Source organism: Colias eurytheme, chromosome 12 (assembly GCF_061535395.1).
Source record: "Colias eurytheme isolate Ceu_HAF_F1 chromosome 12, ilColEury1 Martin Lab GWU primary, whole genome shotgun sequence".
Taxonomy (NCBI): domain Eukaryota; kingdom Metazoa; phylum Arthropoda; class Insecta; order Lepidoptera; family Pieridae; genus Colias; species Colias eurytheme.
The window spans coordinates 6,022,602-6,047,325 of record NC_142991.1 but is presented as its reverse complement, the minus strand read 5'-3'; the positions used below and the strand labels follow the sequence as shown (position 1 = coordinate 6,047,325).

Sequence of the window (24,724 nt, the reverse complement as noted above, 5' to 3'; positions counted from 1 at the left end):
CTGAGAGATTACGAGGAGGTATATTCCACCCGATGGAGCTTAAAACCGATATCGGCTTTCTGCCGCGTTGCTAAGAATACTCTTGGGCACGACGAGTAATATTTCAGAAGTCTATGAATAAATAAAACACCTGTGATCGGGGAATTTTATAAGCTATAATCTTTTATTAAATGAACACACTGAATTACTTCGCTTATCGAATTAATGATCGATGCGATGTCTTAGGTCTTTTATATTATGTACAAGAAAACAGACGTGTACCTATATCTAGTCGGTGTGAAGTTATTTGTATGAAAATACGTACTCGTATTTCTGCCTTGTTTCACGATGCTGTACAATTTCCTTAGTATGGCACAACTACAACTAACTTCAACCACGGGTGGAACTAATCTCGTAGATAGGACCATTATTTTACTTTAGATTACCATTATTACTTTAGATTAAATACTACGTCAATCTCAAAACAGTATATTCAACAACAAACGTCGAAATAACTGAGTCTTTCATTACTATTACATAGAAGAAAGAAATTCTTTCTTTAAATATGTATCATTTAAAGATATCCACATTCACAAGACGCTTACAAACCTTTTATAAATTTGCAAACATCTGAAGCTTTGCGGTTTAAGGGTTCGACCACAAATAGTTATATATAACATTTACTATATAAACACTGATGTTTGTATAGTAGTCTTTAGTACCTATAGAACCTGCTAGTTTATATATGTGAAAGTTACGTCTACCACTATCCCACAGCCTCTACTTACGCCTACTTATTTCAAGGACTTATGATTAAAGCCAAAATTAGGTCTGACATCTGTTTGAAACTTATTCTAACTAGAGTTTATGCATCACTCGCTCATGTTTATTTAATTGCGTAATCTGAAATCTTAATTTTTGTTCATATAAACTCTATCACAAAATAATGGAATGTTATATAATAGCTTGTACTGAAAAATATACCAAGATTGAAGTAAAACTTTTTTCAGATTGAGTTTAATGAAACCTAAATAGGCACATTTTCATTGTAAAAATTACAGTTTTATGCAACTATTTTCTTATTTTTACGTTACTCCCTGGCAGGAGTAGATACTGTCGCTAAAACTATGATAAAAAATATCTTACATTTTGAAACAAAAACAAAAATACACATTAAAAATTGTGTCATCCTTTGCGTGGTGCAATTAGTGGTTCCGTAAACGACTTATGTGATTAAATATGAGTGACAATAAATGTCCGTATTTATGCAAAATGGAACCACTCGACAAATTTCGTTTTTTACTTTTATTGAAGAATACTCATTCAAAAGTGGTCTAAATTCTTATACAAACAAGAACCACATGATTTTTACGTTGGAAACAAGGTATACTAAAAGCAGAAAGGAACCACCAGCAACAACGAATAATACCATATTAAGCAAAACCGAACCACAGCACCACGGGACTGCTTTGTTCAAACAAATAAACGATATTACTATCATGTCATTTTATACAAAACAGATCCACACCTACTTGGTACCATTATACATTACACATATTTCTACTAATAACAATTATTTTTAATACACAAAATGGAACCAGGTTTCTGTGGTATGGTTATGCGTAAAATAAATACATAATTTAATTGTAATTTTTTATTGCAAAATAAAACCACAAGCATTCGGTTCTATTATGCATAAATAAATATTGTAAAACATTCTGAAACCCATCATCGCTATATGGAACCAAATGCCTTGACTTGTTACAATGCTTCTCATCTTTAAATAACGTATTTCATTACTTAAATAGCTCAAAGTGCAAAACTCCAATTTTTTAAGTAAAACGTCGAACATCTGTCAATATAGGTGACATTCAGCGAAGTACATAGTTCGAATACGTGACGGTGTTTTTTTCCTCCGCGAAGTAAGTTCTATTGTTTTTGTTAATTACCTTTAAAATTAAATGTGAAAATGTTTAGTAATAAATAAATAAGCAAGCAATGGGTAAGAAAAGCATCGGAGACGAACACCGAAGATAATAATGAAGATACAACGGGTAAGTAGTTTTATTTAATGCATTTAAGTACTTATTGAATCTGAGATGCAGGTACGCTTTATCCACTTTTGATTCATTCCCGATTGTGGTGTGATTTTAAGAAGATAGTCCATTAAGTAAGTACAAGAGGAATCCTCTGTGGATTTACGTATTTTAACGACAATGTCGTTGTTCACGAAGGCGCGGCGAGTCGAATTAAGAGTCATTTTGTTACGATTCATCTGTCATTGTGAGATGAAACTACTAAAGTCTAAACCCTGTTTTAAAAATAACTGTCGATGATCTAGGTACCTACCTACTATTTTGGTAAAATACGTTTAGATTCAGATTCAGTACAGTACATTCAGCCACATCATTCAGCGCATATAATTTGATTTTAAAACTCGCGCGGCTACTGTTTTGACCGGAACAAGGCCCTAGCCTGCGAAATTCAAAATTTTAACAAGTTTATTGCACGCCTCATAAGCGAAGCGTTGAGGTGGGTACTACTGTCACTTCGCGCAAAACATCTGATTTTTCAAACTTAAAATGTCTTTATGTATCATACATTGCACTTGTAAGATAATACATACACACACATATTAAGAAAAAACACTATTTTTAACGTTCATGATATTTTTGATGTCATTTTTGTTATTTAAACTAGTTAAAAAACAGTTTAAAAAAGTTCTGTCTTGGACGTCCGTGTGTCTGTATGTGCGGATCCTTTTTCTTGTTAACACGATAGCGACCGAAATACTTTACTAATCGAGTCTTTTTTTTTCTCTTACGCTTGAGTATGCTCAGGAATAGAACCCTTTCATTTTTCAGGGTATGATTCGATGTGGTTTAATTGTTATTAAATAAACAAAAATAATAATTAATAAATATTTATTAAAAAAAAATTATGAGGCGTGCACTTTTGGATTTTCCAAATTATTTAATTTTTTGCTAGGGTTGCCACCGTTGCGTATGATTTTTAGGGTTCCGTACCCAAAGGGTAAAACGAGACCATATTACTAAGACTCCGCTGTCCGTCTGTCTATCCCTCTGTCTCATGAACCGTGACAGTTAGACAGTCGAAATTTCATATGATGTATTTCTGATGCCGCTGTAACAACAAATACTAAAAAACAGAATAAAAAAAGACGTGTGGCATTCGGGGACTGCCGCGGGAAAGCTATTGCATAGCATGCCTTCAAGCCACACCTCCGAGCCCGTCGTAGTGGAGAGCGTGAGGTTTTTTCGTTACGGAATTTCTCGATTCGGTCCCCGCGCTCAAGGCCCGTGATAGAAGCTATGCAATAGCTTAATAAATATTTAAGAAGCTCCCATAAGCCGTGATTTTTTTGCCGTTTTTATAGATAATGGTACGGAACTCTTCGTTGCGCGAGTCCGACTCGCACTTAGCCAGTTTTTTGTACATGGCGCATGTACATACAACATACTTAGTCGTCTAGTAGGGACACGGCTTTATAAGAACTAATAATATTTTGCTGTCGCCATATACCTACCTACGTATAAAAGCCACGCGGCTTTATTTAAAGCTTTTTTCTTTTTATTACAGAAGATAACGAAGAACCTTATACGTCGCTGCCTCTGGAGAAGCTTTCTTCACCTTCTAGCGATATTCAGTCCATATTACATCTCATTCCACAAGATGCACAGTTTTTATAACGGTCTCATTAGTGATGATGCAATAGAAGACCACATAGATGGACTAGACACGGTGGATTTCGAAATCCAATTTGATGATAACGTTTTATTAATTAAAGCTTTAATTACGATATTATAAATACATAGTTTCATTTATATCATTAAATCCCTGGGATGTGGTTCCTTTTTGTATAAGAGAAAACCTATCAATTGATAAATGTTAAAAGGAACCACATGCACATTTTCTTAATTATCTAGAAAGTTTAAGAATATTCAGAGCAAATTTATATACACATACTTAAATAAGTAATTTATCAATGAATTTAAATAAAATAAATTTTAATTTTACTTCATCTGACAGAGCTGCAAATGTTTTTGTAAATCCTTTGATATCTCAGAAGTGCGTTTTTGCTGGGTGGTTCCTTTTTGCTTAAATACGGACAAATACATAACTGGATGTAAATACAGTGTTCCCTGGACTTAAATAAATATTGTAACATAAGACAGTGCTCATAATTGAAGCAGAGTTCAACGTAAATTAATAATATCTTCCTACGCGAAATTATGTTTGGGAATTAAGGGGATATACACATTGAAACAAAAGTTCTTCTCCAAACATTGTGTTTGTTTTATGATTTGTTAATTATTTTTGTATCAAACCTTTTTTGTGTATAAAACAACTTAAAACAAGTAATAATGAGATTTTAATTGCTTACTTTTGTTTTAATTCATTATATACTAGCCGCTCGTCCCGGCCGCGGCGCTGCCCGGGTTGACCCAGTCAGGGTAGTAGTGGTAGTAGGTACTTTTATTTTCGAACAAATCTTACGTTACTTACAAGACTGAAAACTGACAACGTACAACATATTTGTTTGCAACATAAACCATCAATGACTAAGATTGTAAATTAATCCTTCAAAGACCCTAAAAGGGGTCAAAAGGATTATACTAAGTTTTGTCATTCAAAATTATTCATAATTCAATGTACGAATGTAAATTATAAGCAGTAAAGTCTGTCCTAACTTTTCAACAACTTCGATATTTAAACATACGATGAAAGATACCATGTTGGATGAGCCGCTTGCAAATTATAAATTTTAATTAAAACCTCACTTTCGAAACAACTTTTGTTAATTTTTATTTTATTACATGTTTATTTAATTAATTAACGGGCATGAGATACTCATGAGTACTCATATTTATTTTATCGTTTATATAATTCTAATATTTTACATTGCAACTAATTTGGAACCGAATGGAATAGTCGAGTCCATTATACCAATTTCAGCGTAAAAGCTTATTGCTTTAATAATATTATGTTTCGGTTTTAGTAATAATTAATTAAAACCAAATGGAGTACATATTATGTACTAGTAATTATCGAAATATGTGTGGGATGAAAGTTGTTAGGTATAATAGTTATAATATTTTAAATGAGATCTATAATGGGACCTTAACACTGGATTAAATGTTTAATTTATGAATAGATACAAAAAGTGTAATTGTTTATCTGAAACGGCTCCCAATCTATGTAAATAGCTTTAATTGGTCATTCATATATTTTCGGAATTTTATTTTACATATTTGCGTATTCAAAAAATTACTATTCGAATTTTAATGAAGAGCCTTTTTCTCTATAAATGCTTGAATGACCATAACAGATATGAACTCTACTTTAAAGCTATATTTTCCATACCTTTTGTTAAGACAAAGGTTTTATAATAATAATATTATACCAAAGCAAGGCCACAGATTACTGAATAATTTATTTAGTAATCTGTGGCCATGCCAATTTTTTGCTGTTAGCTTCAAGTTTCATTTAGTATTAAGCTCTTACAATATACCAAAAGTGCTCTGAATCCTTCTGAATCGTATTTAATAGATAAATTGATTCACAGAACAATATATAATATATAATACATAAAATAGTGTCACCTTTGTCTTGTGCTGTGAGAAGTGATGACGAGAGAGTTTGGCGCAGTTTCCCGAATGCGCCCGGATTGTCTATTTGCCCTGTAACCGCGTTTGTCGTTTCATCTGCCGCCACCATCTGCAATAATTGTCACCAGTTAAATATATGTTTTAACAAATGCAAGCGGTTTGCTTTTAGGCTGTGTATACCATGTCAAAAAAACATCACGGTAAGAATGAGAATGATAAAAGGGTAAAAATAAATAATAAAATTTGTTTTTCAAAGCGTGGTTGTATATTCAATTAATTAATTAGATATTCAAAACATAATTGTTTAGTGTACATTAAGTACGTATTACAAATTATATTCGTCCATGGTATTACTCATATCTTTGTATCGTATCTTTCGTATCTTTGGAATCTGGCTATTATGATATCGTTATATTTTAATGTGAGGAATATACGGGATCACACATATTATTATTATAAAAAACTTAATAAATACAACTTTGTTTAGGTACTTGAAAAATGAAATTTTCAATTTTCAATATGTTTGTGTATAATTAATATACAATACAGTACATATTTTACAATGTACACAGTACAGTACACCATGTAAAGAGCTACAAAAAGATGTGAAAAACAAGACCTTGTATCGAAAAGGCGAATTAGTAATGATAAAGCACATTTTATACAAGAGTTCGTGTCCTAAAAAGTGTCTTACAGCGATATAACTCGTCATACTAAAATAAAGACAAGGTAATATCGTCGTAAATTTCATGTAGAGCAACAGATGGAGAACGAAGTACATCAGTCGGGGGAAAATCAATATTGTCGTCTCCCAAACTGAACTGTAAGCGTTTTATTGCTACGGCCTGGCTCGCGATTATGAGCATATTCTATGCGGCCACAGCGTCAGCAACGCACAACGCGATTTGTGTTATGTGCATATCTGAAAAGCCGCTTTATGAAGACAAACAGAAAGCTTAAACGATTGTATACAAAGCACTGACACGGTCTCATATAAACCACGTTTTTTATTTAACACAATTCTTTGTGGGGAACTAGGCGATGTATCGTTTGTAGATCGTATCATGTATGTGATTCTAATATTCTTGATATAAATGATAAACGTGTAATACGTTTACATAATTCAGTTCAGTCTTAAAGGACTGGCTGGGTAGATATAATAACCTGCCAACATGAGGTTGTAACGATCTTTTGAAATTAGCATGAGCTCCGAAACAGATGGTTGTTTGCTTAATTGTATCTATTGTAGTGAATACAATGGATTTGTGAATATTGAATCACGGAGATGACAAGCGCCGTAGACAGCCTCACAAACGTATAGTCTAGTGACAACCACAAGGGCCCAATGTACTCTCTGTTATTGAATTTTGCGAGTAAAACCACCGCGTTCGTATCTACCGCTTTGCCTGAGGGTAAATTGATAACGAAGTTTACTGTTGCAATTATATTACCGTTCCATGATGCGAGGATCTATGTAACAAGCGAAAAATATTCTGCAGAGAGTATTAAGGCGCTGTTATATTACGTGGATTTTGCGAAATTGTTTGCAGGTTGAGTTTAATGAGAATAAAGAGCATCGAAGGAAATTTCAGTTCACGTAATAGGCTTCATATCTATGCATTATTTACAAGAAAATTTTATTAAACAGTAACCAAAAAAAAAAAAAAAACAAGCAACCCCATTTTATGTGCGGTATTCATATAAAATTCTTAAACTATTGTCACGTCGCGTCGTCGTTAAATACAAAATTAGAGCTTAGCTTGTTATTGCTATGTTTAGATTAATGAAATCTACCTAATTAGCGCAAATTATATTGAATGAAAGCAACAGTTTTGTTCAAAAGTAATAAAGATATTTTATGATTCATTTCTAGCGAGACAAAAGATGTAACACGATATAAACGTGATCTGGAGAACAATAACTTATCGATACGATTTGATACGCTTCGAGTGAAGCTTCATAAAATCGTTTTTATGGTCTGAATTATGAAAAAAAAAAGCTGCCCAAATATTGTAAGATAAACTATTTTACGTAGGTCTTTGGGGAATACGAAAATCCTTATTTACTTTCATTTTATTTTATTTCAGTTAGGTATTATATATAAAAAATCCCTTTTGGATTAATTATATCAGGTATTTGTGAAATTCAATTCTAAACATAACAAAAAGTATTTGTTTTTTTTTGTGATTGATAAAATTCTCAATATAATGAAAATAAAATTCGGCATAAAGAAGAATGTTGAAGGGTTCAATTAATATTTGATCCGCCATATTAATTTCGTAGATACGGTTGCGTAGATGATTTTTGCGGCAAAGTAGGTCATGAACAATCCGTGGTCATGACCCGCTGACGTTCACAGAGGGTGAGGGAGGGAGGCTCCGGAGGCACTGCCTGTGACCCACTTGTTGCCTTATCCCATATTAACATTACAACTCTTAATTACTGTTGATAAACACTTTACGCCTATCGCTATATTAATATGATTAAGCCTTTGTAACTAAAACTTGCTTAAATTATTGTTTGCATTAATCTACATTAACGCCATTAGGCTTATTGGAAATTAAATTGTTCAAAATTATGGCCCATTCCATAGCCTCTATTAATACATTTTAAGCTTTAAGAAATAAACTAAAATAAATAAAATCTGTCAAAGCTTAACTACGTGATACAGTGTTAATAAAATTATAAATATTATTTACATACGATTTGCGAATAATTCCGTTTTGAAGTTGGTGAATCTTGAGTGGCACTTTGTGAATTTAATTAATTATTGTTATCTCCACTGAATCATTAATATTTAACAAGATATTGAGTGATTTCGAACTTGTTGAGAAAGACAAAGTTTAATATACCCGCAAATAGTAAGTTAATAAACCGATGTCAAGTTTTAAATACTCACTGTCATTTGATCTTGACAAAGTCAACGATACAGTCTACCAACATTACCAACTCGTCAGCATCACAGATTAGTAAGAATAACGTTCCATTTAACGCATCATAAAAACATTATACACCGCAGCGTTTCTTAATAATGAAGTGCAGGGCTTGCAACAGGATTATAAAACCAATTGATTCTAAAATTTGTTCTTTGTGTTCTGGGCAGTATCACTATCAGTGTTTGGGCATATCGAATGAAAATTTTAATAAGGAATCGAAACAAACCAAAGCCAATTGGAAGTGTCCTGACTGTAAGAGTACTGATAAAAGGGGTGATAACACGAACACACCTATAAGACCGCAAATTGTACCCAGCCCACCATTAACTTCAAGCAGTACATGTGACTTTGTATTAGAGGACCTCAAGTTGTACTTTGAAGAAAAATTAAAAGAGTCAACCGCTACTATTCTTTCACAAGTCAAACTGCAGATTGCTGAACATAATAAAGCTATACATCAGGAGTTGGAGCAAGTAAAAACTAGTATCAACTACGTGACTGCGCAGTTTGATGATTTAAATAAAGAAGTGAAAGAAAAGGCTAAGATAATAGAAACTCTCACGTTGCACAACGAAGAGCTCCGTTCTCAAATCACTAATGTAAATATTCAGTTAAATAATATAGAGCAAAAATCACGGTCGTGTAACATTGAGATTCAGTGTGTACCTGAGAACAGAAGTGAAAATATTCTGACGACTATTAAACAGCTTGGAAGGGTTGTATCGAGAGAAATAGTCGATCACGAGATTGTTGACTTCCACAGAGTTCAAAAATTGAATCAACAAACTGACAGACCGCGATCAATAGTAGTGAAATTGATTAGTCCTCGCGTACGAGACGAACTACTGGCAGCCGTTCGAACATTTAATAGAACCAATTCTCAGGAGAAGCTGCACTCCGGGCATCTAGGTATATCAGGCAATAAGCCAATTTTTGTCACCGAGCATCTGTCCCCTGCGAATAAGAAACTGCATGCATCCACGCGAATAGCTATTAAGCACAAACAATACGATTTTATATGGGTTAGGAACGGTAAAATATTCGTCCGTAAAAACGTAGCATCAAAACCTGTATTAATAGATAGTGAGGAGACGATTAAAAACCTGTAATAATTAGTTATAGGTACCCTAATTAACTTTTCCTAACTGTTATTTATTATTTTTGTCGTTTTATGTTTTTAAGTATATATTATATACTCCTAAGCTAATACAGGTTAATTTATGTCAACAGCCATTAATAAATTTAGATTCATATCATCCAGCTCTTGAGATAGAATTGAGTACAGGAAAAAGTCAAATCTCTCTAAAACAGGTAAGAACTCCATTTTTAAATTTTAAAAAAGCTAATTATACCGATATGAATGAAAAACTGTCGCGTTTACGATGGTCAAAAATTTGGGAAGATGATAAGAGTCTCGATCAGATGGTTAACAGTTTTTATTCATCCATCGTTCCCATTATAGAGGCAAATACTCCTTTAAGTAAACCTAAAAGTGAAAACTATCCAATCTGGTTTAGTTCAGCTTTAATAAAATGTGCGAAAGAAAAGAATAAATACAATAAAAGGTATAAATTATACAAAAATCCGAGGGACAAAGAAACAGTTTATATTCTGAGAAAAAGATATGATAGTATGTTAAAAAAATGTTTAAAGAATTTTAAAGAAAATGCTGGGAATACACTGAAAACTAACCCTAAACATATATGGTCCTTTGTGAATAATTTAAAGCGCAACAGTGGTTCTATTCCTAACCAGATGATCTTAGGTACTAAAACGGCCTCCGGTGGAGAAGAAATATGCGAGTTATTTTCGGAATATTTTCAATCGGTATATGAATTACTTCCATCTTCTATAATATCCCAACCACAAAATAACCCACCATCTGTGTTACCTGATTGTTTGAACTCAATAAGTAATATTTGTTTAAGTGAATATGAGGTACGTACAGCTTTAAAAAAACTTGACCCAAATAAAGGATCCGGCTTGGACGACATACCGAACGTTTTTCTTAAAAACTGCGCGGATAGTTTGTCTGGGCCTTTGTGTGAATTATACAATAAATCTTTAAAAGATGGCATTTTCCCACTGCAATGGAAAAAGGCGCGGTTAACACCAATACATAAAAATGGTGATAGGAACGCTGTATCGAATTACCGACCTGTGTCTGTTCTTCCGGCACCTGGTAAAGTTTTAGAATCGCTGGTTCAACAGAAAATTTACTGGCATGTTAAACATAAACTGCACCCAGAACAACATGGTTTTTTTACCAAAGAAATCTACCACCACTAACTTAGTCAGTTTCATTGAGGATGTTGCCGGCGCTATCGATGAAGGACAGGAAATCCACGCTATTTACACGGACTTAAGTAAGGCGTTCGATTTAATTGATCATAATTTATTACTAAGAAAGATTTATGAATTGGGTATTCATGGGTCCTTGTACCGCTGGTGCGAATCATACTTAAGTAACCGGACTCAATTAGTCAAGATTCGAGGATATACATCACGAGCTAATGTAATCCCAACGGGCGTGCCTCAGGGATCCCATCTGGGTCCCCTTTTTTTCTTATTATTTGTAAATGATCTTGCCAATAGTTTAAAATGTAATTTTAAAATGTATGCGGACGATTTAAAATTGTATATGCGAATTCAATGCGAAGACGATAAGAATATGCTACAAAAAGAATTATACCACGTTGAAGATTGGTGTCTCAGGAACAGAATGCTATTAAATGAAAATAAATGTTATTGCATGAACCTCACAAAAAAGAAGAACACGTTGCCTCTTTCATATATTTTAAAAAGTAGCAATCTTAAACAAGTATACAGTATTAGAGACTTAGGAGTCATGGTGGACAGTTCACTGAATTTCAAAGATCACATGGATCACATAATAAGTAAATCGTCCAGTCTTTCCGGATTCATTTCTAGGCAATTAAAATATTTTAAGGACCCTTGTGTTGTGATTCCTATTTACAATTGCATTGTAAAAAGTGTCTTGGAATATAACAGCTGTGTTTGGTCTCCCAGCTATGCTGTGCATTCCAGTAGATTGGAGAGAATTCAGAAAAGATTTGTATATCAACTGTCGTACATTAATAATCAATGCAAAACATTGGTATCATACGAAAAAAGATTGAGTTTTTACAAAATGAGGCCTCTAAGTGTGCGCCGCAAAGGTTTGGACATACTGTTTCTGTACAAACTGATACATGGTCTTGTGGATTGCCCTGAACTCCTTTCGCGCATTAAAATAGAAGTTCCACGTCCTGCTAGCCGTTTGGAAAATAGGAAGTGCTTTAAATTACCCTATTGTCGTACTAACGTAGGTCAAAATTCTCCTTTATACAGGTGCTGTTCGTACTATAATGGTATTAGGTATGATTTCGATATTTTCTCGAGTTCTCTAGCCTCAGCCAGAAGTAAAATATACTCTGCGTTGAGTACCTAAAAAATAGTAGTAGTAGTATGATTTTATGTAGTTTTACTGGGCACGATGTGCTCACTGGTTTTAGGAGTTGCACCGCAAATGTTTTGTTCTGGTGAATTGTTCTTAGGGCTATTTAAGTGACAACTTCGATTTGTGAGCCAAATAAAAAAAAAAAAAAAAAATTAGATGGTAAGTGGTTAATACTACAACTATGACTGTCATAACTACGTACCTACAATTTATATAATTTATTTATACATAATATATATGCCTATTTTTTTCTATTTGCCTTTAATTTAACTGAAATACTTATACAACATTTGGATTTCACAAACATTATTTTTAAGTTATCTAGAGGATGCTAAACTTAGGTCTTATACCTGATAAGAATCGATTTAGGAATGAGATATTTTCCTGTTTGGAAAAACCTTTGTGTAAAGTTGTAAAAATGCATAAAAGTTTCAATCATAACTTGCGCTCACAAAGCCGCTAGCAGCGCTGGCAAAAATATGTGTATTAATGGCTGTAAGGTCCATTGTCATGCTTCTTAAGCTCAAACAAAAGCGAATAAGAGAGCAATCGGGTAGGCGTGTCTGTGACGAGTAATTACGTTCCTTTGTTGTCCCCTCGTGGACCCGCCTGTTGTGATACAAGAGCATGCATTCCAATTATGACCGTATAAGACGTCGTTAGTCATGATTTTATATGAATAGAAACGCAGGAAAAGCTGGGGAGAAGCAGAACAGTAATTATGGTTATTTCTTAAAGCGTATTTGTTAATACGATTTGCGGTGGAGGTTTAAAACAATTATGCTAATTGAACCTTTTGTTTTCATTGTTATTCAAATGGATTTAGTTGAAATTTAAATATTTCTAGTCGTGGATACCGGAGGCAAAAAAGCAATCATAATTTTTGTGCGGATAAGCTGACGCACGCTCGAACATTTCCACGCGAGGTTGGTGCAAAAATATTTTATCAAAATTTACGATGAGCTCGTACCTAGTAGTAAAGATAAGGCAAAAACATCATGTAAGTACTAATAGAGTATTATATTATCTATGACTTGGTAAGGTTACACACTCTATGTATTCCATTTTCCTTTCATTATTTTAAGTGAAAACCACTCATGAAATATATTATGGTTTTAATGATAATTAAAATTCGTTTGTTCTTCGTCATCTTAATGTCAGGAGTAATTTTATTTATTAAACATCTTGATAAAATGATTACCATGTAATTTTAGATAAGGTTGCAATTAAAAGTTATAGTGGAACATTGATTCGTCGAAACTCCTAATGAGTTTTTGATGGTAGCGCAGGGGAATCTGTCGCGTAAATACTTTTGAACACGCAAGCACAAAATATACAAGTTTTTACATGACAATATGTAACCACAAAGTAACGGGGAATATCAAATTAATGATCTTTTAGTGTATTATAACAATGAATACAATACTGAAATACCTAATAATTTGACACCTGTAACTATAACTACTTACATGTAAATTTTCCTATAGACCCATAGAATATTGTATGAAAATAATCCTTAATTAATCATGTTAAGTATATATGAACTAAAAGCATACATCCATCCATACTAATACTAATATTATAAATGCGGAAGTAACTCTGTCTGTCTGTCTGTTACTCAATCAAGCCTAAACTACTGAACCAATTTTCATGTGGTATGGAGATATTTTGATACCCGAGAAAGGACATAGACTACTTTTTATCCCGGGAAAATGACGCAATCCTGGAAATCCCACGGGAACGGGAACTATGCTGGTTTTTCTTTGACTGCGCGGGCGAAGCCGCGGGCGGAAACCTAGTTTTAATATAAGTGTTTAAAAATATTTGTGTTTTGTATTCGGAAGCATAAATCTACCTATTTACTTCAAATAAAAAATATAAAAGTTGTTTGTAAACGAAATTGTAACTAGATTTAAAGTTTTACATGAGCAAACTTTCCAAAGATTAACAGTGAATATATCATTATAAATAAACTTTAAGCAAAAACAGGGTAGAGAAAGAGAAAAACTAATTTCAGTGATTTAGTGTTTCGCGTGGTCTTTCATCTTACGGCGCTACCCTTCCCAAATCACATTAAGACAGTTTGAACGTTCGGAACACCAGACGGATAAATCTAAATCAGGAAAAGGCAACGTTTCCACTGAATTCCGTTTTAATAGCCTTTTTACACCCTTGTTCTTTAATAGTTGTAATTTTCTTTGGCATGTAAATAAAAAGGTTGGAATTATAAAATGGAAGTCTGAGAGGAGCGCAGTTGGTTCTCAATAGGTGCTGAACGTTTCTTTAAAACGTTGTATATTTATGAATTTTCAGATGAAGTGGAAATTCGTTTTAGATAAATATTCTTTTGTATTTATTTTAATTTTAAGATACAGTATTAGTTATCATTAAGTTAACTTATTAAATTAACTATATGACCTATTAATAAAAAAAAATGTCACAGTAAAATAAAAAAATAATAATCATAAAACCCCATACGATAGTTAATAGAAATACAAAACGAAAAGAGGTTTTATACAACTTTAAAAGCATCGCTATCTCACTGTGAAATAAAATAGATACAAAAACCCGTTCAATGTTTATATACGAGTAAATTAAATAGTCAATTCTTGGAAACCTCGTCCGTTTACGTCATTTTCTCAACCGTTCGTTTATTTATTTTCTTTGATAGAGTCGACATGTAACTTATATTGCTTCCGATGTCATACAGTGGCTATGCTTGACTAAAAGCGTTTACAATGTCACCGATATTGTTACCTATTCATGATTCAGCAGTGCGCCACAGCCTCGATATAAACTTGTTAGTTCTCCTCCTACGGAAGCAGACTGAAATGCTATTCCGGTTTTGACGTTATAAAATAAACTTCTTCGCTAAACTCTCGAAAGAATATGAAACATTGTTTACCCTAACTGTTTAAAAGGCCGCTAATGTGTCTCAAGTGCTTCCCCAAACTTTGTTCACAGTGAATTATTTACTTTAATTCTCTGAGAATTGGCGCCAGTACGTTTTTATGTAAATTACTTAATTTATTAGATAAAGTAAATAACTTCGAGTTTTAATCCTCGCGAATTCAAATGCAAATTGTATGATCAACAAATTTTGGAGTGGGTCCTACATAAGTTAGTTTATATAAATTTATATTTCAATAGTAATTACTATTGAAATATAAATTTATCCGAAATAAATATTCAATTATGAACTCCTTTATTATCTATAATTTGTGATGTACATGTTATGCGTTTAGATAATAGTTTCTAAGAGCAATGTATGATGTAAGTGGAACTACAAAAACAAATTAAATATAACGAATACATTTTATTTCACGCTCGAAGTTACAATTCAATTTGATACTCCGAACGCATGAAATGCACAGTTTTGCCCTCGGGATGTTGTTGTATCCGTGCTGCACGATTCAATGGATTTTAAGCTGTCGAAAATATTGATTCGTGTCTATTGGGTTGTGAAAAAATTTAAATAAAGCCTTCACAATAAAATTCCATTGTTGCAACGTAAGATGATGCAAATTGAAAAAGTTCCAAGAGAATGAACCGAATAAATTACGAGCCGAAAGGAGCGGGGTTAAGAATTCTCTTTGAATTATCCATGCTTCGTGCTTATAACCGAATTTATTTTTGATAAAGTTAAACAACAATCTATTCTAAGATTTTGTTTTTAACGTCTTTATTTTTATAAATTAGCCTATAGACGGGCTATAGACTATAGTACAGGATTTTTGCAAGAGCATATTAAGCGACCCATCGTAATAATGCTGTTAGATATAATGAATAATAAAATCAGTAGGTACTGATGTGAACCAACGGATGAAACCCTCAAAAGTAAAACAAGAATACAAAATTTCACTGAAACGGTACAAGTAATAAATTTGTAGGTATACAACGTTTTTGTCCCGTCTGTAACAAGAGAGTTCAAACAAATTTAACTTCTTTTTGTAATTTTCAAAGAACTCTTGCAAAAGTTTGACTTTCAAAGTAAAAATTTTGCAATACCTTTTGTCACCTTTGATAATGATTTCGTTAATTACATAGTAAACTGTAATAAACACATTAAACATTTTCCTTACTAATTGGAAATCGTATGTTTGTAACAATGTACCTATGGATGTTTGTTACTTTTTCAGGCAAAAAAAACGGCTGCTCGGATCCAGTGTAAGAATTAAGATGGATAGGTAACAGTTTCATCAGACGAAAAGCACATATAGTTATTTCTTTTTATCCACGAGTGACGCCGCGGAATGAAGCTATTATTTTACAATTTATTAAGAGTATTTTAAGATATGGAAACATACATACTTAAGTGATCATTATTTAATTAAACGCATTTATCATGTACTTATTTAAGAGAAGATCATTTTGCATACAGCAATAAATTTAAAATTAACTAGGAGCTTTAATTTGTTTATTTTTTTGTTTTCTTAAAAGAAGTGAAGAGAGATAGCGGGACGCTTATTACTTTTAATATCGTCTAAAGAACTGAAAACATCGATATAATGAGGTGAAAAATGAAATTAATAAAAAGCAAACTTCAATAGTTATGCACAACTTATAGGTAGTAAAAAAAATAATAACCGAACATAAAAAAGAAATGTATTAATCTCATAAAGATTAGAAGTTATTAGTTAAGAACTTGTTTAACAAAATAGATTGTAAATTTAGTATAATCTTTATAATGAATATTCGAAGTCTTTATCTTCCACACAGATAAGTAATGGTATGAACTTGGCAACGTTTTTGCAAATCAGTATTTAAGATATTCTATTCAGATTTTTTGGCTGCATGTTATGTATTACTATTGACGGTATGACGCATGTATTACTTTGAATTAACATCAAAAACCCCCGTAAATCATTTTTAATTAAAAACTCTATCTCAAATTTATTATCAACTCACAATTCCCATCAACACAACATATTAACACATAAAAAAGATACGGGAGGAAACTCGTTATACACTCAAGGCAGTTTTTTAATAAAACGAATCGATTTTGTTTTTGTTTGATGAAGCTTTATGCAATTTTATGCGCTGATAGAGTATTCAAAGGAGACGCCACCAACATCGGACCACCCGGACAAACACCCCACCACCCTTCGTTTAGATGAAGTATCTATAAAAAGTTATCTAAAGTTATATTTAATTTAAACGAGGACAATTCGCTATTCCCTGGGAGAACTGCGCTTGTTTATTTATAACGTCTGTGTAGCCTTTATGTACTTTCTTAATCATTTTAAGTAGGCTTCCTCTTTATTTAATGGAAATTGTATTCATAAGCTGTCATTAATAAAAGTAATGAAACCTGTATATTTATGTAATTACTAGCGGTCCGCCCCGGCTTCCCCCGTGGTACATATTTACGTTTTCTCTACATAAAAACCATCCTCGTACTTCAATGAATATAATAAAAAAAGAATTATCGAATTCGGTTCAGCCGTTCTCGAGTTATGCGCTTACCAACACATTTTGCGATTCATTTTTATATATAAGATTAATAAAGAATAATACGGTAATATTAAACAATTTCGCTTTTGCTTTCATAATAATTGATCAATTATATAAGGTGAAACCTTATCAATACTACATAAAATACTAAATAAAAGAATAATTTCGCTCGGCACGTGTACTGCCGCAACTTCTGTTGCGTAGCGCTACGATGCTACGTAGCTCTTTCGTAGGTTTATATTTTATTGTTTGATTATTAGTAATGTTTATTACTAATGGAATAAAATAACATACAATTTAAGAAACAGACTTTATCGCTAATTAATTAGAACAAAATGTTTATATTCTTTTAAGTTAAAAAATTAAATAAATTATAGTGCATTCGGGGAATTCCGGATATTGGGTAATTTGGAAAATTGGGAATACCACTTCAGAGCATCGTTTTATTGTCAGTATTGTGAAGATCGCATGAAAATAAACGGTTTTGACAATAATAGCATTCGTATTTGTTTAATCAATCACTAGTTATGTATTCATTTAACATTATTTAATTTCCCCTTTATTCGGATTTAACCAAATGTTTTTATTTTGTAGTACCAACGTAAGATAAAATTGAGTCAAAATGTATATTTCCATAAAAGCTGAGAATCTTAAAACCTTTATGTGAACTTAAAATGAAATTAACGAAACAAAAGGACATTGTGATAGCGTAATATGGCTTTGCAACACGACACGCGATACTCAATCAAAGGTATTTAATCCTAAGCTCTTAATCCTTCCGTCTTTCTATGATAAGAAGCTGATGTCGTATTTGAGGGTAATTTATTTTACTTAGTAACACATTCGCCGTGTAGATGATTATATATATTCTATTTAATCTTCTCTATTAAAGTCCTTTATCTCAACATAGAACCAAATTAATACGGCATACATTTTCGCATCTCACGCAATAGTCCTAGAAATATAAATACAAAACACGTACTCATTGCACGTGCTAATACTGAATATGGAATATATAAACGCGTAGAGAAAAATATTTAATGATAAAGAAAGTCGATTCTGCTCGACGAAGCATTAATTCATCTCGCAGGAAGCGCTACGAGCGTAGCTCTCACCTGACACGCTGATAAGCACACGCCGCTAACACGGAACGAGCTACATTCAACAATATTATCTATGCACACTCTACTGCCTATTATATTATTAAACATGTCCCTGTTTGTTGGATTTCTAAGCGTATTTCAACGTGCGACAATGGCGAAGCTATGACGATCATTTTGTCATGACGTATTAACCGTTGGAATTATAAAGAATCCAATTTCGCACAAATAAATATATTTTCTTATTACCAGAGGATCAATTAGCATTCAATTTATGAAGGTCGCCAATATTTCTGTTAGCTTCTACTCAAATGAGGAAAATTGACGACGAACTCATTTTATTTACAAATAAATATGGCCCAATTAAGTACTGAAAACTAATTGCAAAATTCTTGACTTTCGAACTTCAGCTTAAGATCCTCCAACGTGATGAAATGTACTTAAACATATATATATTGCACGATTGTAATTTTTTGTTATTCTTTTAAACAAAAACTCCTTACTGAACTTTGTTTAAACTATTACATGATTTCATTGTTAACTTTACCAGAGTAGACAAGTCGTGGCTAAATTGCGAGCCCAGTGTTCTTATAACAATATATGAAAGACCCTTAGGAAAGACCACATTAGATCATATGAACGCGTTAAACTAGAGAAGTACGTGCGAGAACATCGTTAGTAATCAGAATGGGGTACCATAAATACAAGAATATGAGTGTGTCATCTCTGACAAAAACAATTTATGATAATAAAGCTTACTCTTCGCAAGGACCTTTTTATTTTCCTTTATAGTTGTCTATTTCGCTAGATAGTAAATGTCCAGAGCTCAAGATAAAAACTATACAGGCCGAACGAAGGAAAAAGTTCTGTAAGTTCTGAAGCAATTAGTGAATCAAGTTATTTCATCCGTTGCTCAATAAATTATAATAATACGGCTCATTTATTTTGGATTTGTTGGTTCGCATTAATTGGACTGTTTCTTTTAACGGAATACAGTTATAATTCCGAAAGGAAAAGAAGGTCCAATCAATTCGACACATATCTTTATGTATGTGTTTCTCATCCGGTTTAACGAATCCTACGTATTTCCATTCAACATGGCTGAATGGTAGAAATCATAAAATAAGTAAGTATTTAGTATACCATACTCTGCTGATGTTCATAATTTTATTAAGTTTGGCACGAAAGAAATGATGTGTAAAAATATCTAGTGAGCGGTATATTAATTTCCCCATTTCTCATCTTTAAACTATAAAACTATTACTAGCTATCTAAACGTGGCGTCGCCGTCTAATATTTTTCACATAAAAATGAGATGTGATGTCCGTGGTAAAAATAGCCTTTGCCATTGTCGACTAGACGCCTGCCTCCTAAATATTTCCACCTCAAAAAATCTTACACATCGTACACACAAACCACACTTTCCCATTTTTAATATTCAGGATAATCTGTTATATCCCCATACGCTAGTCTTGAATAATTAAATCTCGTTCCATTGATACTTATAATGAAAGGCTTACACGAGCACTACTTTTCCAGGAAGTTTGTTGAAACGAGTTTACTGTGAAAATGGAGGACAATGCGACTCGGCTCAGCCCAGATTGAATCAGACTCGCTGCCCGTTGGCCCAGTAATGCAATTAACTTGAGAGTGTTGTACAAACGCTCGTTATGAGGATATATGACGCTGGATTCCTACACACAGAATGCCCGTATTGTATCGCCTTTGTGCATCATGCTAATAATCGTTTATTTTCATCTCTTGAACATTTCCATTTTACTAACATGTCCGTTTTAGTTTGAAACTCCGGGGTTAAATATTAATAATATTTAATGTTCAATTTTATGTTTAGTGTTTGTTCTAACCAAAACCCTTAACGAATCATACGCCTATGTAATATGTATGTATAAGCTTATGCGTCACTCTAGCTTCCCGAACACATAATCAACCGTTGCTTGGTTTTCAATTTATCGCAAACAGGCAAACAAATGCGGTGAAACAAAGAAGGAAAAGCTTTCATAAAAATATGTACCTACCTACCTACTGATATTTACTTGTTTACTCTTTGTTAGAACGTCATGTCCTCATAATCTCATTTCGACCTACAATGGTAACAATCTTTGAATATGAGTCTAATTTTGTCTATCTTTGAATAGAACTGCTATTTTGGAAGATCTGATAAAATTCAAGTTGGGCTTGGCTTCCAACAGTCTTTTATTGTCTAAATTTTTCATACAGGTCTGTAAAATATAACTCGCGTAAATAAAAAAGTTACAATGATGAGAGGAAGTTCAAATGCTTTCACTTTACGATTTTATTACTTAAGAAAAGAGGCAAGATGACTTTCACTTTTATAGAGGATTTTACGCAGTTATGAGGAATATTTATGTAACAGAAGGGGAGATGGAAATGGGTCACCTGACAAGCAACAACTGTAGTTAACATTCGCAATACAAGTTTAATACGGAGATTATACTGAGGGTATAAAGTTGTAAGCTATAATTGCATGTAATAAATGTAACTGCTGATCATATTTTAATTACTATGTAACTCTCAGTGGAGACAGTATTTGATTCTGGCGAGAGCTTTCCATCTAGTTAGTAGTTACCGTAAAATCAATAAAACGGTTATATTAATACAAAATACGTACAGATTGCAAAGTAAACTTGAAAGATGAAAGATTCTAAGACGTTATTTTCTGTGAATCTGATCCTCGTTTAAATATTCCATTTTTAACATCGAAGTCAAGTATCGACCTACTTTACCTTTCACGAGGACTCTTTAGAGATGTACGGAAACAGAGGCAAAGTATCTGAGATTGCATGAGTATTAAAAAGATTTACGGAGGGTCTTCTCGAGAATCGATCACTATTGTTACGCTCATAAGACCCACTTAGGACGCCACAATCATAGTTTGTAAGACCGCAAAACAGCAATAAATGTTACCCACAAGTGTACGAACAAACTCCATATTTATACTTTATTGTGTACCAACAAGTCATTGAAGGTTTTCGAGGGAGTATGAAAGGGTGCTTGATCGATCCAGCTACGCTACAGGAAACATAAACGTTACAATTTTCTTCCATAATCGGGAATATTTTCAATTCAATAGAGGTTTTCATTTAATTCAGTTAATTTATAACAAATTGATTAAGTTTTTATTTCAATTGTATAAATTAGAATTTTCAAACTAGTATTTTTATTCTCTAATTGATTTAATGTAGCAAATAAGCTTAAAAACATAATTACTCTACATTCTACAATACCAAAACAAATTTCATTATTTTTATTTATTACTGGAACAGCAAAGCTCTTTTCGGAGAATGAGTGTAGTTAAATAGTAATGTACATTTTTCTTTGAGATTTAATATTTTAAGAGGTTCAGAGGAGCTACGTTCAGTAAAATTTTATTTTGAAACTAATGAATCTCTGTATATAGACCGGAAGATACTGACACAAAATTTCGAGTCATTTGTAACAGGATGGCGGTTCTACAGGGTTCTTAGTACGCAATGACAAAAAGAAAAACGATGGTGTGAACGCTGGTACCGGCGGCTTAGTCGCGTGGGCGTTAGTCGAACTCGTCGGAAAATAGCGAAAGTCAAACGATTTGTAACAGTATGGCACTTATTTTTCCTGTAAGTTTGAGGATCAACGAATATAAATACAAAATTTCAAAGATCTAGGTGTTGGAAATCTTCACTTATATAAATTAATACTAAATTAATTTTTCAAGTATGAAAGCACTTTTTCCCCCTAATAGAAGTATGGCAAATATAATAATGGTCACATTTTATCAAATACTCTCCAAAAATCCAAATGCAATACTGGTACAAAAAGTTTGGCGAAATAAATTTTTTTTGCAGATTTTCGGCGGTATGGCGACCATTTGGAATCGTCCGAAAAGTATGGCATGGCGATTTTCGTAAATGGCTGCACGACGATGGTTACCTGTGCAAAAGTTAGCCTGATACAAATGGTTGAATAATTATTTTATTTAAATCAACACATTCGCGTCGGTATGGCGGACTGTAAGTCACACCGGAAAAGTATGGCATGACACTACCGCCTACTTCTTTTTTATGGGCTATCGGTAAATTCTAAAATTTTTGTGTTACAAATCGTTCGACTTTCGCTATTTTTCCGACGAGTTCGACTAACGCCCACGCGACTAAGCCGCCGGTACCAGCGTTCACACCATCGTTTTTCTTTTTGTCATTGCGTATTAAGAACCCTGTAGAACCGCCATCCTGTTACAAATGACTCGAAATTTTGTGTCAGTATCTCCCGGTCTAATACGCGAAGTAAAAACTTTTTGCCATTTCATACAGGCTCATAGATACAAACTTTCTTAAAACCTTTTTCAATAAATATTTTCGACTCATCGATATGTACCAAGATACTGATGTACTATTTAAAAATTTGTCTGGTGTCTTTACTACCTACGGAAAGATAGATTCTTATACATATTTGTTTTTGAATACAATGGCTGCATATTCTTCCTGAAGCATTTTGTAAATCTGTTAAGTTATTTATTTAAAATTCCTTAAAACGGAGTCAAAATTAATTTATTGTACGAAGTTCTGTATAATTTACACATTAATAGCTAGATTACACATTAATCAATCGTAATTATTATTGGATGAAACAAATAAACTTATTTTCATTTCATATTTCTAACTTTTATAAAAACGAAAAGCAAATAAAAACACCAGTTTCAATAGGGCCATAATTTGTCGTGAGCCGTGGGACCACACGAAGTTTTAATTAAAGCGTAGCGGCTATAAAATCAAAACATTTCGCTATTCACATTAAGCTCAAATTGCTACATTGTATAACAATTTAGATTACACGATAAGATTCATAATTTCGGAAATTATTCCTTATCTCCGCATGTTTCATTTAATCGCCCTAGTTTTTAAAAACGTTTGCTACTAAGTTAAAAGTATTTTAAGCAAGCTCGTACAAGCTTTAGTGAGACTAACGATAAGAAAAAGGGCTGTCTACTGCAAAGCTAATGTACTGAAACGCTAAATCTTTCTTTTAATTTCACGTTAGTTCAGTTTTAAGAGAGATGTTCTGTGTAGCGATCGTTCCGATACGGTAATCATGTATTTCTAGCTTTTAGAATTTTTAGAACAAATAGGTCTGCTCTAATCAGCCTTTTTCCTATTCATTTTATATAATCCTGAAAATTTTAAGACTAACGTTTGCTTCATAAAACTCGAGAAGTATAATAGTAAAAAAGCAGTCAAATCAATATATTAACTAAAGAGTATTCAGAGAAATATAATGGTATTTTCATAGGACTATACTACGAATGTATGAAAGGTTTTTTCGTACACTATTATAATATTTAACGGTTTTTATGAAACAGCAAATGGTTTTCTTTGCCAAGAAATTTTAAATTTACCTCGATATCAGCGGACAAAATATGTCAAGATTGCAATTTACAGTTGATGTTCTTATCTTCAGTAGGTATACCTATTTTATGTAGCAAAATTGATAATTTAAAGGTTATGTATATAATAAACATTTAAATAGTCATAATTTTACGGAAAAGTCGATATCAAATACACCATCAAGTTATAGAACTTGATGGTGTACCATTTGAAATCTATACTAATATTATAAAGCTGAAGAGTTTGTTTGTTTGAACACGCTAATCTGAGGAACTACTGGTCCGATTTGAAAAATTCTTTCAGTGTTAGATAGCCCATTTTTCGAGGAAGGCTATAGGCTATATATGATCACGCTGAGACCAACAGGAGTGGAGCCACGCCGCGCGGGTAAAACCGCGAGGCACAGCTAGTTTATAATAAATTGGGAAGTGGTCACAATTCTATAGACTTGCTGACGTCCTTTCCTACACGTAATACAAGTTAGCTACTACATATATAAGTATTATACCTATCTAAAGTAACATTGTAGTGGCAATTAGAGGACCTCAAGACAACGCGAGAGTCGCCGTAGGCTGTTTATAAATAAATTCAAGCATATTTATATTAAAAACAGTACGATAAAATTTAATCGATAAAATGAAATGTGTACTTTTTTGGATGCCTCGAATTTATCACCTTAAAAGTCATGGCGCACAGCAACATAAATAAATTTTATTGTGTCATTTGAGTACAGTATAAAAGCAGTTGGTGCTCGTGTACCGGT

At 32.9% G+C, this 24,724-nt stretch overlaps 1 protein-coding gene across 1 annotated transcript in view; it reads right to left on the bottom strand.

Annotated features, from left to right (window-relative positions):
- Fife (regulating synaptic membrane exocytosis protein fife) overlaps positions 1–24,724 on the bottom strand; it is a 100,721-nt gene that overhangs the window by 24,110 nt on the left and 51,887 nt on the right. Inside the window, exon 3 of the mRNA XM_090108311.1 lies at positions 5,604–5,718. Within this exon, the coding sequence (XP_089964437.1) occupies positions 5,604–5,718 (115 nt within the window). The remainder of the gene's footprint in view (positions 1–5,603; positions 5,719–24,724) is intronic.